Here is a 20,400-nt window from a genome sequence, read left to right as displayed (position 1 = left end):
TACTATGTGTGTTTAGTCCTATGTTCAACATTCCTGGCCACTTATTTCATACTGGAGGCAACTTTTTTTTTGGCCAAACTTTTTTTTATTCGCTCGCTCGCATCAATTTTGGAGTTCCCAGATGATGTCATCCATATAATCAAATCAACATAGCCTTACGGATCCCAAAGATTGCCAACCGTGTTTTGTCACATAAACAGCACGTATTTGCACGTACGGCGGGTTGTGCCCTTATACAATTCTTGAGCAAACACGCGTGGCCTTTACCATGCAAAAGAAACAGGCAAGTACAAGATAAGAGGGCAGTGCTTATATAACTAATCTAATGGTTCATGCTGTTTTCTACTCTATAAGCAGAGGTTAATTGGAAAGATCGTGACCTTGATCATGATTGGGCCAGACTGAGTCAATAAACGGAGCATATGAGAAGAAGTCATAATCTTCCCAATCAACTCCTGTTTGGAGAGTAGATGTTTCTGCAAAACCTACATAGTAAAAGCATCATAATTATTCCATCATGTTAACTAGAGTGATAAGCTCTATAATCAATTTCAAGAACGATTTTTCAAAAATGGACTCCAAGCAGATGTATGGTTCTGCAAAACTTGCATCGTAAAAAAACATTGTGATTATTAAAAAATGCTAACAGAGTGGCAAGTTCTTTATTTATTTATTTATTTGGATTCTCCACACTGGAGGGTATGGCGGAACAGGTGTCAAAAGACACCTTTTCGAAGCCGCCATACCTTAAACATAACAATGATACATCAAATCATAATATACATAATATACAAGAACAGATATCATAATCAATATAGTCCATTCCATCTACATTTTAAGGCCAGCTCTTTTTTTAAAGTTTTTTTTATGAGTCTTGCGGACCGTATTTTCTTCCGCCTTCCTAGAAATGTTTGGAGATTATATAACCCCTACCCTTCCTAGAACTGCTTGGAGATTATACAACTCCTACTCTTCTTGATTGGAGTCCTTAACAAGGACGCAGTCTAACTATTGATTAAATCCCCTTGGTGCAACAAGATACTAACTGTAGTGTCTCCAATAGAACTACTTATGCTAATGCAAATTCACTTATATTCGTGTTACTCACATTTCGCAGCACGCACAATTCAAGAGTTCGCGTTTCAAGCTATAGTATCAAATCAGTGGAATATAACAGCAACAAAAAACAAGAAAAAAACACGCGAATTTCAAAGCATCGCAAAATTTCACAGTGTACAGTGACGATAGTTCACCTTTATCCGTGGTGTAACCTATGTTCGTTGTTTTTAAAACAGGGTATTTAGGGATATCAAGTTGGCGGACGCTGAATATTTGAAAGTATTCTATTGCAGATTGATACAACGCTAGTTCTCCTTTATCCGCGAGGTAACCTATATACGTTGTTTTTAAACACAGTGTTTAGGGCATTGAAGAGGATGGATGGTAGTTTAAATTTTCAAACTGCAATTTTTCGATAATATTGCAATTTAAAACCACCTTCCGTCGAATTGGTAAGCCTAAACACCCTGTCCTAAATACAACGGATATACACATGTAGGTTACCCCGTGGATAAAGGTAGACTAGCGTTAACAACGGATATGGGCTATCCCACGGATAAAGGGAACTAGCGTTAATATCCCAACACATCTTGGGAGGAAACACTTTTACATTTTCTGCAGGGCTGTCCGACCTTTACAAGTTACGGTCAGGAAAATTGGGAGCAGAAAAGGAAATTGATCGAGTCTTTCCAAGATATGCCTGTGTGGTACTAATGCGGTTTGTCAATGTGAAGGCCGAAAGTTCCGCGTAGGATAATATAACATTCCCGGACGGTCGAATTGATATATACTCTCGTACGTAACACCACACACATTCAGTGAAGAAAAGGACCATTCGCCTTCCATTGTCTCATGAAAAGAAGTCGAACCCAACAAGTTACAGCTTAGTGTTAGTTTTTAGACTAGAGTAAACATATTCTATATACTGTTATGTTGTACACTATTTGTTTGTCCCCTTTCATGATCATGTTAATTTGCAACAAACTATTGTATATACAACCAAGTATTTCAGGTCGACATCACAACTAAGTATTATATTGGAAGTTACTAAACTTTGAAAAAACATGTATTGAAGTTCATTACGACCAAGTATTAAACGTCATTCAAATTGAAAATCATGTTGGATGTCATTGTATTGCAGGTCATTATAAAAAAAAAATTAGCGTTCTTGTGTATGTATCTTTATAAAGAATTAACGGAAAGGCACAAGTACAAATATTTGATTGATCTTGGCAGCTAATATATTAGATTATTTCTAGCCGACTGATCAAAACATTAGAACGTACGTGTACGTGAGCACGTAAAGAAACTCTAAGTTATTTACATAATACCAAAGTGAAATGATTACTTTCTGTCACGAAATTCAGAATATTCCACAATCCCACCTCACTTTATCGGTGTGTTATGCAATCCGTCCGCCAGGACTCTTTGAAATTTTCCACTAGCAAGTTGTGTTTGAGAAAGGGTCCTCAGAAACCTGAGTTGCGAAATTCGTCCGCTAGGACGTTTGGAAATTTTCCACTAGCAACACTTATGGCACACGCGGGTCTGAATCATACATTTCATGCTTCTCACGAATCATACTTGTCTGTTAATTTGCCTTTATGTGTTTGTTCAATAATAAAAAAAAAATCATACATTGTCTCGTGTAGGGTAGTTACTCTCCAAGTAGAGGTTAGGCTCCGGCTGTTTTTGACGTTATTTCAATGCGTTTTTATCGGGCTTTGTATTTTGTACCGTACGCGTTTGCATTATGTCTCGCGGCTGTAATGTGTTTAAGTGATTAGGTTTATGGGGGCATGGTACAAAATTGAAAGCAAGAGAGCGGTCCGACAAAATTAAAAGCAAGAAAGCGCTACAAAATTGAAAGCCCGATAAAAATGCCTTTTCAAGAAAACTTACAAAAAATTGGCCTAACGCCTAACCTCTGCTTGGAGAGTAAGTGCTGTACATTCGACCAGACCTGTTGCTTTTACGCAATGGGCGTGGTGTGTTTTCCTATCCTTTGTTTCACATCCCTGGTTAATTTTTACACAATAGAAACACCGACAACACCTTATCTTAGTCGTTAAAGCTTGCATGGAGAGCACTGTTTGACCTAAACAATTAGAATTCAGGAGACGAAACCATTGTACATCATTGAACACAGTCAGCCATGCGTTACACCAAGTCATCACAGAATGGTTCAAGCGCTCAATACCTTTAAGAATGCAACGAAATGAAAGACAGGGTTGAATGGCTTTGGGCAATACCCAATGTTCTCATGGTTATTCGGTGTTATTGCGAAATAAGCCGGACCTAGCCATGTTTTTGATCACGAGCTATTGAGAGCGCGTCCCTTACTCACTGTCATGTGACCGAGGGCACATGACGACAGGTGTCCGGTTACCTTGGAGATTAATGACGTAAAGGCTAACTTCAAGTCGTCTGACAGCCAAGAGTGGAACATTCCTGAGATAAAATTCCTCACAAATCATTCCAAATCCTTCTTATCCTTATAAAAATATATTTGCTTTTACGTTGTGGTATTTATGTTTTTATTAAAAAATTGTGGGGATTGTTTTGAAACACTTGCCCCTCCCTTTTTTCAGGTGAGTGTCCTGCCCTGATCACATGACCGATTCTGACCAATCCCAGCTCGCCGTGATATCAGGAGCTCCCGACCAGGAACCGAAGTCCGTCCCCTTCTATAAATACAACCAGCCGCCGCGCCAGTCCGCTCAGTTCATGAGCTATAACCGAGTTACGCCCGACAACAAGCCCCACCAGGACATGGCCTCTTACAACATGCAACAACAGCAAGGTTTCGTCATGAAGGAAGACCGAGACAACAGGCCTATCGGCTGTAAGTATCACCACACGTACACGACATTGTCGATGAAATGGAGCGAAAACGAACGTTGTGTCAGTTTCAGAAACAACAACACATGGCGACGTGATCAGACCTTGTGTGTATTTGTTAAGCGTTTCGACATGTTGTGAATTGTTCACGGGTTGTTTTCTATGGTCTGGTGAGTTTGGATCGATCGATATATGGCTGTAGTGTGTGTGACTGTGTTTTTGTGTGCCTAAATAAAACGGCGAGTGCGCAACACGTCAATTAGGTTACATGATGATCTCTGGGTTGGTTTTTCATAACATCCAGTATGTGTATCAATCATGGCGGCTGTGGGCTGTAAAAAATGAATGCTTGAAGCCTTGAAGGTTCGCATTTCTTGTGTCTTAAGTTGTGGGTCAAGACAAGGGGTATGGGATTGGAAAATTATGTTAACTACTAAACTAGTGGTGTACATTTCAGGGCTTGGCTTGAGTTTCAAGGTAAAACTAAAACCCCACCTTTTGGGGTTAGGCAACACCTGAAAATGCAAAAAAAAAAAAAAAAATTCTTCCAAAATGTATTTTCTTGATTCAGTTTCATGCAACATATCATGTACAATTATATCTAATGCTAGTTCACATTTATCAAGAGGGTAACCTATATGATAGCATATCTGTTGTTTTTAAAATCGGTGTAAATTATATTTAGTAGTATTATCCTACTGGCTAGTAGTGGCTGCCTTGTCCCCCAACGACCTGGAGGTCAAGGGACTAGGTAGGTTACATATAGGTATAATACTAGTAGGGATAATATGAAGTCAACAGACGGTGGTTTCAAATTACAATATTTTCTAATTTGGAAAAAAAATCCATGTCTTGACGACTTTCGAGCCTTACTTGTAGCGCATCCTTTATTAATTTCCTGTACATTTTGTCAGCATTTTATCATAGCAACATGTGTCATATAATATGATATATGGGGGATTACCATATGACTAATTGCCGTTTAGGAGGCTCGTTTAGAAGTTGATTGATTATGTCATGTAATCAATTTCAGGAGGAACTATCTTGTCCTCTGTTGAGTGATGATGTTCTGTTTTGGTTTGGGAGTCAGTTGAGTTGATCATGCACTAACAGAAGTTGTCAACTGAACAAGTGGTTTTCACTGTGTTTTCACACAACTCACAGGTGTTTTCATTTGGTGTTCTCTGTTGAAACAATGTACAATGTAGTCTAAGGAATAATTGTTTTACAAGCTCTATAAGATTTTCTCTATTCACTACATACAATAACTGAATAAGTTACTAAGATTCCATTATATTGTTGTCTTTTATTTAGATCATGCAGTTAGTTATTGCAAAGATTAGAAGGTAAACACATGTTTAAAGTTGGGGAAGAGACAGTGTGCAACAGGTTGTTTACAAGTTGTAATTCCTTTTACACTTCTATCTTGCTATCTAGTTAGCTGTCTGTTATTCCCTGTCTTGAGGGGTAAATGTAGGTAGAGATAGGTTTGTTGGTTGAATGCCAGCTATTTCTGCTACATTTATGTATGTTGGTTGTTGAGAGATAAACCTGGTGATTGAGGTATGGTAGTTTATAATTAATCATTTCTGTGACATACATGTAACTGGGGCTCCCTGTATCTCCAGCTTGGAATTTTGTCCTACCCGCTCATTCAATTGTTTGGGAGTCCATTTTCGTTTTAAACTCTGTGATTTTAAGCTTGGAAAGATACATTTTCATTAGTTTCATGCCATAAAGTCCATATTTCTCAACAGACAGGATGAATTTTTTCTGCACTGTAATTTGCTAACAAATAAATTTCCATTCCAGGACAGAGGGACAGGTCCTGGAGACAGCTTTGGGCATAAATATTAAAAGCCATAAATCTGAATAAGTGCGTAGGTAAAAAGAGGAACATTTCCCCATGTATGACACTAATGATGATGTGTCTGAATGCTTAGAGTACTGTTACTGTGTTAGTTCTGATATGTATAAATAAATAAAAACTCCATGCCACAAAGCAATTTATAATGTAACCCCATTGGATTGCAATTGCTTATTCATTGTGAAAATATGTAGGAAATACACACCCAAAACACTGGAAATACAAATGTACACACCCATGCAATTTCAAGGAAAGGTTACTTGTTGTAGTAAATTTTTGTCCTTGTACAAATAAAGGAATTAGGGTAAAGTTGACAATGGATTTTGCATTCTATGGTGAACGACTATTCATACCTTGCATTGTTGATATAATGGGGATTCTGGTATTCCATCAGACACTTTACTTCCTTTAATACATGTTTATTTTGAGGGCGGACCATTTGCACAAGATAATGTAAGTAGGGACAGGCCTTGTAAGTTGTTTGCTGATCCTGACATGGTAGTGTCTTTTGGGATATGTGTATTCCTTTATCTACAGGAAACACCTTAAGTAAGTAAATGTGTTGTGAAACAGTCTATGAGTATGACCTGGGTAAGTTCAACAGTTGATCCATAGTTGGAATTTTATAACATTTAAGCATTCCACATTCCATAAAATGGTGTATTTTTGCAAGTGGTAGCTTTTTCTTAAGCTTTGAAAGTAAACTTTGAAATAATTTTATTTGCTTTGAACAATTATATGGAGAACTTGAGAAGCCATTTGAATTTATTACTCATATTTGCAGTTTCAGTGTTAATTAACCATGCAGCTTGCCAGTTGTGGTACCCCTCCCCTACATACTGTAAATTCACTTTATTTTGTGGTACTCAAATTCTGGGCAATCATTGAATCAGTCCAAAAAGTCAAGATAACAGTATCTTTGAGTTGTTGGTTGAAAAAATGATGATAACACCAGAAGTTAGACATCTTACCGTAAATGTATTTCTACATGGTGTAGATTCTTTAAGTTGAAAGGATGACAATGAAAACCAAGAACTTAAAAAGACAGCAAATAATGTCCAAATTTACAGTACAAGAATGTTGCTCACAGTGAATAGGAATATCCAAAGATTCAGGTGGATTTTTAGGTTCATGTTATGTGGGTCAATGCATCCCACAAACTGTAGGAAAGGTGTGGAGCTGCTTTGCTCTGGGCAAAAAATTCTTTAAGGAAATGTCCAAAGATATAGGGAAGGGTCTACATCCGGGACATATATATGATATCTATTCAAGTTATATTTGATAGGCATCTGGGGTTATAGGTCACACACAACAATGGGTCGCCATGTTTGATGTCTTATTTCTAAATCATGTAGCCATATATAAATTGTAAGGGAAAATGTGGTTGTTTGAACATTATGATGTTTATTGAATATGATTCTTTTCTAACATATATCAAAATGCTAACTGAAAGCTCTATTTTTGGGGGGCGTGTACAAAAATTCCTGAATGAGATAAGAGATTCAAATATGTAACTGAATGACACAAATAATCCTTCTGGCCACCCATAACTATACCCAGCTGTGAAGTTTCTTACAGCGTCTATTCCTATGTAACAAAACTGTCGTAGACTATGATTTGCTACATGTTAGAATCGATGAAGGAAATTTACAGTCTGTATCCAGAATGAAGCCCTTGGCTTTGTAATTGGAGGATTCATTTGTGGAGTATTCCCCCTCGGATTTATTGCCAGAAATGAATTACCCTCTGGAGCTTCACAATGGAATGCTGATAGCTTGGAGCTCTGCCAAAATAATAGCTTTTTGTCTATAGCTTAGTGAAGACAATGTTCCTCATGATCTAATGAATCAAAGGTAGGGTTTTTCAATAGATCTGGCGGTGTAGAGAATGATAGAGCTAGAGAGAGAAAGATGGATTTGAGATCAGTATCACACATTGCAGCGTACATGTATATAGTACTGGGTATCGACCACAATTGGTGTCAGACTCCGAACAGGATATGTTGCTGCCCTCCCACTCAAATTGCGAAAGTTAATCATGATAAGGCGGCTAGATGAGTTTTGAAAACTCTCAGACATTTCAGACAGCGACCGCTGTTGTCTTTTGTCAGTTTCTCTCCTTGCATTCAGAAAGTTGGGTGTACAAATGCTGGCCATGTCGTACTAAGGCTTTAGAAATGGTACATATTACTTACCAGACCCTGCTTAGTAGAAAGAGTACAGTTTAGTTCAGTTCAGTTCATCCTCATATTCATAAGAGGTGCCACTAATAATATCAGACCATGCATCTCTGTCTAGCATGGCGGTTAGCAGGTTGCGGTAAAAAAAAGAAAGAAAGAGTAAACTTGGAGTTAAACACACACCACTACCAGTATACTAGCCCCTGATATATGATATACCGTCTGTTTGGCCAAACGGCTATAGAAATGCACATTGTGCGTGGGTAATGTTCCTATACAGCATAACTTGTAGGAAGAATTTTAACTAACAAACTGTAATTTTGTTTCAAGCTCATGGTAGTTCCAAATTGTTTATCATTTGTTTACAACAATAAGTTATACACTGTCATAGTGGATGCCATAAACCAATTGTATAACTTGCAGAGAGACACAGGTGTTTTGGGGACATACCACATAGTATACACCTGTGTCATTGCCCCAGGGTACCTGTTTATAAAAATGTATAGGAAGGGATTTATCTAGCTAACTACGTAACTTTTCTCATGCATACACTATTTCCCAGTTGTTTAGTATTTGCGTACTTCTTCAACGATGAATAGATCGTCATTTGAGATGCGACAAACCTAGTGCAACCTGCAGAGAGACACAGGTGTGTGCACTCTATACACCTGTGTCTTTGTTACCTTTCCACCGATTCGCTACGATGTTGTGGTTCAATGGTTGTCTGCACCTGTGGAATGCTAAGCATTTGCTTAGTTACAGTCATCTTTAAACCATTGTGGTAAAACAAGTACTAGTATTGTGAGAAAGAAATCTGGTGTGTGCTTTGTTTCTAGTTGGAGTAATAATTCTACTTGTATTTGCTTTAAAAGTTGTTTTGTGTTGTTACTGATGTCATTGTTAAAATGTTTAATTTACTTACAGTAATAAAAAGGTAAAGCCAAAGACAGGTGCAAATTTTGCCCCTGGATAAAGTGAAAAAAGTCTTGTAAAGGACTTTTCCCAAGTGTGGTTGCATGTTGGGTTTTGAACCCAGGACCTCTGTTAGTGGGCCAGACACTCTAACCATTACTCCAACAAGATGCCACATTTACTGTTGTGGTCAAGTGAAAAGAAAGATTTTATTTGAGACAGCCATTGCTACTTGCTTTGAACGCTGTTTTTGTAATTTTTAACGTTTATTACAATACGTAAACATTTTGGAATGTATGGAATCTCAAGACAGAAGTTAGGGAGACAGTTGTAGATTTGCCCCCCCCCCCCACCACCAACATCTGCTTGGAGATTAGGAACATGTAAAGTTTGACCTAGTGCATATACCACAGGTTTTGTGCCAGAGATTGAAAACCACTTTTCTCAAGACGTTTGATGTTTTCCATTTCATGTGACTTTGAAGGACTAGTTGCCACCTGTGCAAAGGGATCATTTCAAATGTTTTCTTTGCAAGGCCATACTGATATGAGTATATGGATAACATCCTCTGTGAGGAATAGTTGGTCAAAACAAATATTGTCTTTATAATGGAATCTAAGAAGGCTCAATTTATGCACAGTTTTTTTGATATCAGGATTGCCAACATCTTGTCAGGGACACTGTCACAAAAAATGTGTATAAATTGGGCCCAAAGGTCACAGTACAGCAATCTGTTAATTTTTAAAACAACAACCAATCCTTAACCCAGATAAAGTAAATATTTATGTTAACCCCCAGATGAAATTACAAAGCAGACTCTGAACTCAGTGCTGTGAGGCCCACTTTACATTACGCTTTTCGCGTTAGCGGGACTGGCGTTAGCGGGACTGCGTTAGCGGGAGCCCCGTGTAAAGAGAGTTCCCGTTAACGTAGTCCCGCTATCGTCAAATTTTCTCCCGTCCACTCCGAAGCGTACGGCCGTAGGCTCAGCGGGAGTCCCCGTCAACGCCAAACTGCGTATAAAGCGAACACGTCGGGCTCGCGTTAGCGGGAGTCAGGGTTTAGACGTTTAGCATAAAGCGCGCGCTTATTAGCATATGGCGCGAAAAAATGGTGGGTACAGAAACTCAGATTTGCAAAACATTGGAGGAAAATTGCCAGCAGCGATCATGTTCATAACGCTGGGTAAGAATACAGTGATAAGAAAACAGTCTCCCGATAGTTACTTTTTTATATACTAGTAGAATGAATGTCAACCCAAAAATCAACCCGAACTACGCAGAAAAAATAGTTTTCACGGCCTGCCTTTTCCGTAATGGCCACCTACGCAGGCTCTTACGTCAATCGGGTCTGCAGTCAACCTTCAAAGCAGGCGGAATGTCAGCGAAAAATAGTCTCATTCTCACATTTTTGGACGACCTACTTTTGCACAATTTTCGTGGAAGACCTGTAAAAAAATATACAAGTTCGATTCCGAATATTTTCTCCAGTCCTGCAATACATCGTTACGTTGTACCGAAACCAGAAGCCGCTATCTCGGCAAATTTTGTATGAAGTAATCCCATTACGCGTCTCCGATTGGCCGTTGCTATGACAGTGGTGGCCGTTGCTATGACATTGGTGGGGAAATTCCCGCCACATGAACTGCTGGCAGCTTGAGTTTTTACGTACGAGGTAGTTATTATACCTGCAGGAATTGTGCGTATATTCACGGTTATTTCAGTACGTTGCCATAATTTAGCAGGTCATCACTGAAAGAAAGGGATCTTCTATCAAACAGTTCGCTTTGAAAGGGTTTTTAAGTGCTTTTTTATCGAAAATTTTGTGGTCGAAGTTACCGGAAGTGTCAGCGAAACAACAACGTAGTCAGGGACTTGTATTTCTCATGCAAGTCACGTATTTGAATTTTCAATCACTTGGTAGCGGTACGCAAACAAAAAATTAACGTTTGTTCAATATAACAACGTGCAGCTAAAAAGAACTGCGATCTTTACGGGTAGACTTTCACCAAGATTTTACATTCCACCGCGCGCCGCGGGTGTCCTGTCAGATTTCCGGGCGGTGTGTCTAAAGAGGTGCCGATAGCGGCGTCCCGATAACGGGAAATTTACCGCTAACGCGAAAAGCGTAATGTAAAGTGGGCCTGAAACTAAAGGTCTATTTTGAGACCAAAATATTGATTACTTCAGAATCAGAGTGATATTTTATGTTACTTGCACGAGTTACAATTGGCAGGGCCATACTATTTGTCAATACATTGTAATAAACTATTAATAATGTTACTAAGGTACATGAACGGACCAGGACGGAAAGAGTTAGGGGACCTTCCCGGTGTGAGTGGATGTCGGTATATTATTACCGTATATAGGCTACAAAGTCTTCAGCAAGTGGAAATTGGTAGCCTCAAACGAAAGAAGAACTTATCGATTGAGCAACTGTGACATTACTTATGTTGTCCCTTTTAATGTGTCAGTGAATTTTCAACATTGAACTGCAAATGCTCCATGCTGTAGTTGGTCAGCTGGGTTATTATTGAGTGTAATTCAAGTTTACCTTTTAGTAATTATACCAACTAGCATGTTATGACTACCATCTTATCTACAATAGAGTCCAATTATGCATTTTCATTTTTGTACAGGTCAATTTCATGTAAGAATATTCTGTCGTTATGATTGATCACAGAATTAAAAAAAAAGTATTAATCATTCTCGATGTAATTTATGCCAAAAGTGTTAATGAAATCCTTCGTTTTGTGGATACAACTTGCAAAAAGGCTAAAAGTTTTGACCAATTTCAGGTCATTCGGTTGTAAGGGCCGGGGCACCGGAGCCAAAAATGACCCCAAATCATAATATATAGAGGGTCTGCATGCTCTTTTCCGTAAGGCGTAGGCAGCCTATTTTTATTTCCTGTAAATCGCCGGGAAAACTATGTTATCAATGTAATTTGTAGCGAGGCGACCAAATTTAGCGTAACACGTAGGGGGTTCTTCTAAATTCAACGTAAATCGTTGTCGGGACCCTCATGCAGACCCTCATAATACATTTGATTTACACGGAAGTCCCCAGTTCCCTTGCATTTCGTCCATCTAGATAGAGCAGTTATCAGTAGTGGTTTTGATCCCTATCTCATCTGTTGCCCCAGTTCCTGGTGACAATCCTGAGCACTCCATGTTCAGCCATTGTAATCTCTCCTTGGCTGCTGTTCCTGTGGCAGGAAATGGAGAAAGTTGGGAGGGGGGCAGGACATATCAATCACGCATGTAGACAGCCAACAATAAAGACGGCTTGATTGCAAATGTGCAGCGAAGTATCAGTGCTACATAATTGATGAGATAGCCAAGGCTGTATTGACTCCAGAAAGTATAGTGACCAAAAGATAGATTTTAAAATTTTAGTACCAAAAGTAATAAAGTCTAACATAAGTAATTATGTAACATTTACTCCTTACACAAAGGTGGGGCTAAACATGGGTTTTAAAATGTTTTCTAATAACAAAGCATATTCTTTTATGTATTTCTATTTGCCAATTTTTTTTTGCCTCATGAAAGTGCATAATTTACAATTACATGTACTTGTCACACACCTGTACTGTAGCATTTATTTCTTGAAATTTGTTGTTATTCCACAAAATCATCACATATAATATAGATCATTTCTTGACAAAAATAAAGAATTATATAATTAAAAGGAATTATAAGGAATGATATTTTCAAATAGATTGCTAATGGATATGCACATTTTAAGAATATTCAGACGTTGAAAGTTCTAAGGGAAAGAATTTTCAGAATATGTCAGAAAAAGTTGGATTATGGTTGCCAATGAAAATTATATCTAGAAAGGTCAGCATGTAATTTTTTTTATACAGGCTTTGCTCTTTTTTTTGATTGATAAGGAATTACAGACTTTAATCCTTTATCTCTTATAGTTATAAGGCAAAGAGGGCTACATCGGAAGGATTAAAATTAGACAGCTTAGGAATTAGATAAGAATTAAGCATATATATCTCTTTCCTGGGCAAGCTATACCATCTTGTCTCACATTTATCTTGTCTGGAATAATCCTTTCATGTATATCTTTTGCCAGAACACTTGAAGCAATATCATTAAATCATGCAGACTTATCAAATAGCTAGTCCTATCACGTATGCAGTATTTTTCTATGAGGTCCTAATGTACAAGGTAATATGATGAGGTTAATAAAAGGTATTTTCTATTGGGTTTGATTGTTGAAGAGTTGATTAGGTGCTCTACTAATATGGTCAGAGCAGTAAGTTTGATATACAGATGATTTGACTGCTCTTAAATTTCATATTTTCAAAAAAGAATGATGTCCAAGCAGACGTTAGGATGCAAGATTTATCATTTTCTGACAGACTGGCATTTCTCGTCATTAGATTCAACAAATTGTCAGTGAAACTAATGTGACCTTGCCCCCAACCTCTGCTTGGAAATCATGATGAATGTACAAAAGAGTGTAAAAAAAAATTCTAAATTTTCTACAAGCATATCCCTAATTCTGAAAGCAAACTGGCTATGCCTTCTTGCACATTCACCTTTTGAGTCAGATCTGACCTATGACAGTATGAGATTTTTAAAAAAAAATTGATGAAGTTGCCAGGTCCCGACCTTAGAGGCGTGAAGTCAAGACGTCAGAGGTGCTTTGATATCATACATCAAAAGGAATTTAATTTTGACTGGTTGACAGCCATAAGCAACACTTGAAAGTCTGGGCCTTTGCAAAGAGGTGTTAGAGGTCGCGTGGATTCGTCATAGTACAGGTAAAAATCTTTACGAGGTCATTTGATGAAAACATCTATTGATTGAGAGTGCCAGTGGATATCTTAGTGTCTTTTGATACCATCTTCTTGCTACAGAGGTCTTGAACCCATGCAGTCAGATATCATAAAGATATCATTCATGTCTTCTTCAGTGACACACTGGTATCTATGGAGTTATCACTCAATGGGTTATCATCAATATATTATTGTTTTTATTATTGATTGGAACCAATGTGATGTTAATGATATGTAGTGGGGTCACATGTGGTGTAACTGCAGGCAGGAGGTTTGGCCCAAAGGTCCTGGGTTGGATGGCACTGATATGCTACTGATCTTGTTCCCTTGGGAAAGGCACTTGACACGATTTTCCTTACTTTGCAAATGAGAACTATTTAGCACTTCCAAGATTAGAATAATGAAGATGGAAATTTAGAAAGGGACCCGGTGTAGTTCTGAATATATATATGTGACCTGGAAATACTGCCTGGAAACTATATTTATCTTCCATACAAGAAGATTTAATCTGCAATTATTAATTAATAATACATGAATCCTTCCACCCCTTGGCATCACACCAGCTTTGCAGGCACGAGGATATATAGGACAGTGACAAATGTGGCACTTCCCTAACTTGTAACATTACATTGGCAGATAGCTACTGATGTATCGTTCTATGATCTTGTTAACATTGATCGCCTGATAGGACAGTGAAGGTAGCTCTGAATCTATAACCAAACGCGACATATACGTAACATATACATGTACAACAAAGCAAATACAGCCTTTCTTTTAAGAAAAACTCAGATGCTAAAAATTTTTGTGCAGTTGGAAGAATTGAGTTCTTGATCAGTAGAATATGCAGAAAGGACAGGTGGTTGAAGGTGAGTACAGGTTCGATATTCTCCTTATTGGCATCTCAGGTCACCTTCATGGGATATGTGCAACCCCTCACGTATCTTCGAGAAGGGATTATACAAACCTGAATAGACAATTTCCTGTACTGCTGTGCTTTTTTCTTAATTGACAGACTTAAGAAAACTGCAAGACATTGAAAATTGAACTGTTCTATGTAGATTTAGAGACTTCGATCCTGAAGCAAAATCTCTTATCTGTTAATGCCATCAACATTCAGGTTGATCGGGACATGCTTTGTATGACATTCACGCTGTTGTATGTGATCCTCCTGTGATCTATCGCATTAACCAGAACGACTTGCTTTCCTGGGCACAATCCATCTTAGGTGTAACAGAATCCCAGCAGCAATACTGACAGTGTTTGGCAGGGTCATATATTGGTTCATCATCCATAATTCACCTCATCCATCTGGTAGTGCTTTCATGGTCCCAGTGCAGTACTGCCCTCTAGCAGGTATGAGAAGAACTGCAGGTTAGAAATTGCTGATTTTTCTTTGCAGCCTCTGGCATGTACCCCAGTGGCTCAGGTCAGTTTATGGCCGCTTGCTATGGATGAAAGCAAATTCTCCAATTTACGTAACTGACAGTTTTACTGTAAATCACCATCCCCATCATTCTAAAGGGTTGGAATATCTGATTTCAATTTTTGGCAACCATGCCAAAGTCTTTGCGTCAATGTAAATGTCATCCATGAAATCATGCCAGTATGGTATTATCGGGACAGGGTCTTGGATATTTCTCAGTGCTGGGGTTAATAATATGGTGTCGTGTATGAAAATTTGAGATATCCCTCGACTGTCTGCCAACTGGGTCAACCGTGCCATTTTGCAGTCCATGATATTTAAGTTCAAATCAGTTGTACGATATGTAGGTAATGGGCTATATTGGTGCTATAGGTTTGACGTCCCATATGAAGGAAGAAGTCATTTGTTTTCCTTAAACAGGGTTCAGCAAAATTGACAGCTGAAATCTGAAGCTTCCACTTATTTGCTCCCAGTGACATAGATGACATTTCTGAATCCTATGCTATCATATCTTGTCTAATGTTATTGTGTTTTTAAGTTATATCCAATGTTTTTGTCTCAAATTTCTTCTTCATCCGATTGAATCTTTTGTGAACAAGAAAACAGAAAATGCTGTTTATTTCTGGTTTCATTTCAGGACATCAAATTTTCTTAAAAGCATTTGTCAGGTTTTAAGAAAAAACACCTGTATCAATTGATAGAGAGTAGGGAACATTACAAGCTACTTGTATCAAAGAAAAATAGATTAATCTAAAACTTAAGCTCCTTACTTGGTTTTGATTTAAAACTTAGTAAGCTGCTTGCTGGGTTCTATATTATTTTTCTTTGATCTTTTAGGTGTAACTTATCCTTCTGTTCATATATTCAGCTTCCCCCATTTTAGCACCCCTTCTTTGCATCATAAATGGTACCACCCTTTCATGGATTAACCCTGGCCATTTCTTATGCTCTATAGCAGAATCCGCCACCATTATCTAACATGTAACAGTCAATAAAGTTATCAGCACCTCTAATGTACCTCTCTCTGCCCACAAATTAAAGTCGGTATAGACACCAGAGCATGACAGATGCGGCCATTATGCCCAGGCACGCAGTTTTGATTTCCGTTATTCCTTGCCGAAAAGTAATTTGATTCCAGCATTGACCTAGGAGAAGGGCCACTGCATTTTATTCGCTTGCATTTTGCCTGTTCAGTTTGCTAACTCAGCAGGCATCGAAGTTGGTCAGCTGAAGCTTAAGTTGGATAAATAGGGACCATAAAGCAATAAAAGCCAACTTTTCAAGGAAAATTAGCTTCCAATTGAACTTAAGCAATCAGTTCCGCAGCGTAAATTTTCCTTTTGTCACAAACAGAACGTGCTGTTTGTTTAGCATACTTATTGATCCAGAGATTTGAAATACAATTACTTGGACTGAACCAATTTGATCCAATTCCATTGTTGTCCAATCACAAAGCAGCTTATTTCCACACATTTTAGCAACAGTTGTTGTCATTGGTTAGAAGAACCAAGAAGTTGAACTGATTTTGCGAAATTTTGCTAGTCCAACGGGCTGCCCAATACATGGTATTGTATTGTCCCCTGAGGTTTACAATGTGCTAATTTCCAAACAATCACCAAGGCCATCTATTTGCGGACACATATCAAGCAGTGGGTCGATAACAGATCTATAATTGCAGAAGAGTTGGACCTTCAGGATCCTGTGTTATGTCGGTACATGTATGTATCGATTTAAGAGGCCAGTAACAGATAAGGCCTGAAGTTGTGCCTTGTATTTCTCTACACTGCAATATCATTGGCAATCAATTTTTACATGGTCACACTCGAAAGTTGGACTTGAAAGATTTATGTGAAGAAATACGCTGTTGGGATTTGTGGACTTTGCTGAATTTCTTTCAACAGACACTATGTTGTATAGTTGTAGAGACTCAAATCTATGCAAGCATAATTTAGAACAAAACAGATTAAATGTACCAAAAAGAGGACATTATTGTATGACTTTACGTACACATTACAAGGCTATATGTAACATGATAAAGACATGCAGAAATTTTTGCTGTGACTTTATGTTCGCGGTTTTCCTGCTGCCAATTCACCATGAACTTAAAACCATTGCGGACATTTTTTCATGGCAGTAAGAGACTACAGTGCATGGTGCTACGGTAAACTTAAACCACCGGGAACAGTCCTTTTTCCCTGATACCACGAAATTAAATCCCTGTGAACTCAATTGCATTTACAGTATTTAGAGATGAGACGTAGATTGTATTACATAAATGTGCCCTGAAACTCACCTCTCATAGGAGTTAGGGAACTTGAGAGAGTTCACTTCAGTCAGAATGAATTTCATGATGGGAGAAGACATGAAAAATTGCCTATTTTCTGGATGAAAAGAGAATTGTCTCACTCCAGCGAAAATCTTCATCTACTTGCTCCAAGAGTCACTGACACTCGTATAAGTCATACGCGCTTCAATGGTCTTGTCAAATTATTGCTTGACAAGAAAAAAATATTCGTAAAACTTAACACAATGGACTACAGTATGTTTGTGTTGCTGCGTTCTATATTGAATTTGTGTTACCCAATTGCAACTCACCCTTGACTTTTTATTATAATGGGAATATCAAGCAAAATGACTAGTATTACTAACATTCAAACAAGATAACAAAACACACAAAACGTTAGAATTTGTCCCCTTTAAATGATCATTCACACTTCTTTTCCATGTGATAAATTGTAATTTTCTTTGAAGTGCATACCATTCCTAGCCCTTTGTATCTGTGTTATAAATGTATAACATTTATACATTTATTTATTCTTAGTATACCCAGACCATAGCCCATCTGAAATAGGATACTTATCTTTTATACCATTTCCTATTTCTTTACCCAATACGATTCGGAAATGTTATTTTCCAAACCATTTCACTCGGCGTAAGCTGTACCTGTTTGACACCCTTTACCTTTGCGCGTGACCTTTCTGCGGTTCTGTAACATGTTATTTTGGCTTGGTGTTTTTACACCCTTACGGGCCTTTAGGTCAGGGATAAGTAATGGTTTTCAAATTCAAAGCTTGAAGTATTGGGTGCAAATGCACATCCACCCAAAATTGGAGCTGTGTACCTGATTTCAGACTGAGGGTAGGATTGCTACAAAATTTTAGGTACTAACTACACACTTTTATACAATGTCATGTATATTCTAGATACTTATGTCATGAAAATGATAAAACCTTTGTGTAGCACTAGAATTTTAACACTTTTATACATGTACATTCTAGATACTTATTTCATGAAAATTATTTTTAAAAAACTTAACAATTGAATTCTAAATTCAAGTTTTGAAGACAAGCAGCAAGTTTTGCTGACAATTTATACGTTTTATTTTGCTCTAGAATTTTTTCTGTCCCCACAAATTTTTGGTGTGCGTGCACCGTTGCACCTATTCACAGAACCCTGAAATCTGACGTAATAAGAAGAAATGGCTTCAGTTGAAGCTCATAGTAATTTAATCCAACACTAACTGTCTATTTGTGTCCAGTTTGCCACCTTTCTGCTTGGAGTTGTAGATCTATCTCGATCTTTTCTCGCAGTCCATTTAAACCCGTTCCCGGTAGGCCTTACGCACTGATGGAGAATCCATACCTTTTTATGTCACATGGCCCCGTAAAACCGTCCAACTGCCTCCATCCTCTTAGAACCCAGGTATAACACGAAGAGAAGTGTCCACTGGGATGTCCTTTGCTTGTACCCAATACTTATCTACATGCCTGGTTGTTTGAGCATGCACTTATAATGATTCATTAATCGGGAGGGGGGCATCAATACTGGCAGTGAAGGGTGACTGACTCGCGGGCCGCCGCACAGCCATATTGTTAATCGTCGTTTGCGAGGACCGTACGCGTATACGTATGCGCGAGCAGGATGCGGGCGTCTCCCGATCACCGGTGTCAGTATTGCCTTGACCGAGCGGCGGCGTCCGTCAGGTATGACATGCCGCGGAGTCCCCTGCCCAAAGTGAGGAGTTACCAGGATGTGCGGTGCGAGAGGGTGCAGGCGCCCGAGGCAAAACACTCCACTGTTCTGTGCTGCGATTTCCCCTGCTGTAAGTGTGCCCTGATGTTATCATCATTTCCAGTTGGGATTCCAAAGGTTTCAAACAGTCAATAGTTTTGTATTTTTATCTGATTGTGTTAAACATTTAACTTGAAGAAAAGACACTAGATACAGATCTCCTAGAAAATTATTCTCAACAGAATCTGTTAGGGTTTCTGATCAGTTAGTGGTCATTCCTATCATTGCTCATTTTCAGTTGGTATGCTAAAGGTTTGAAACAGCCAATAATCCGATATTATGCTAATTATGCTAAGTTAAGCTGGGAAAGCATAGTATAGTTTGGATAATTGTTCTAGGTAATATTTCTTTAACAAAATTTTACCATATTTATTTTGCATCCTAAATGAATGTTGAATGTTGTACATGGTGTAATTTATTTGGCACATGAAAAAGCAGATTAAAGTGTATGTTACACATTTTATATCTACAATATAGGTCAGAATCATACCTTGATGAAATGCTTGCCTTCATGTAATTTACATATTTTAATTATATAATAGTAAAACATTCATGTGAATACACCAAGCTATCAATAAACTGATGAATTTTTAAAATTGTATGGCCCTTCAGAACTAACTTGTAGTAATGAGAGTACAGTATATCTCCCACTTTTGATTTAGTTTATTAGTTGTTTGAAAAGAGAAAAAAAATCAATGTTTCCTGATGAAAGGATGGGAAGATGAAAGTTTTTCTGGCTGTTATATATGGACCGTGATAGTTAAATGTGCTAGGGTCGGTTGTGTTGGCGCCACAGTGTCTGGTAGACTCAACATTATTTTATAGCCATAATCCAAGATGAAATGGTAGGGAATATTGCTGTAGTAAAATTATGATGCTGCTGTATTTTTCTATGGCAAAACAAATCTTAAGTGTTGGGTGCATATTTGTGTTAGAATTAGTATAATGTCAGAGAAATCTTGGGAGAAAACTAGATTTGTTGCAAGTATTCCCTCACATACATGTAGGAATGTTTTCCGTTTCTAGCCATGAAACTACAAACGTAATCGACTGGCAGTTTCAGATGACGTTATATAAGCTTGTAGAATACGTAGGGCATAGAGAAGTCAATTGCTATCAATTTCAGGATTGGCCAAAAGCTTTTGGAACGACTACCGTCGATACCGGGCTCGTTTTTCCAGCTGTCTTTGGTATCGATTAGCGTCCAGTGATGACTAGTGTTACTGGGTGTCCCATTAATGCCTTAGCAGCAAA

At 38.2% G+C, this 20,400-nt stretch overlaps 1 protein-coding gene across 1 annotated transcript in view; it reads left to right on the top strand.

Annotated features, from left to right (window-relative positions):
- LOC118420635 (erythrocyte band 7 integral membrane protein-like) overlaps positions 1–20,400 on the top strand; it is a 45,900-nt gene that overhangs the window by 8,853 nt on the left and 16,647 nt on the right. Inside the window, exon 2 of the mRNA XM_035827499.1 lies at positions 3,651–3,904. Coding sequence (XP_035683392.1) covers positions 3,673–3,904 — 232 coding nt within the window. The 5' untranslated portion in view covers positions 3,651–3,672. The remainder of the gene's footprint in view (positions 1–3,650; positions 3,905–20,400) is intronic.

This window comes from Branchiostoma floridae, chromosome 8 (genome assembly GCF_000003815.2).
Source record: "Branchiostoma floridae strain S238N-H82 chromosome 8, Bfl_VNyyK, whole genome shotgun sequence".
NCBI classification, from domain to species: domain Eukaryota; kingdom Metazoa; phylum Chordata; class Leptocardii; order Amphioxiformes; family Branchiostomatidae; genus Branchiostoma; species Branchiostoma floridae.
Note: the sequence above shows the minus strand (reverse complement) of the source record. Positions and strands in the feature narration are given on the sequence as shown.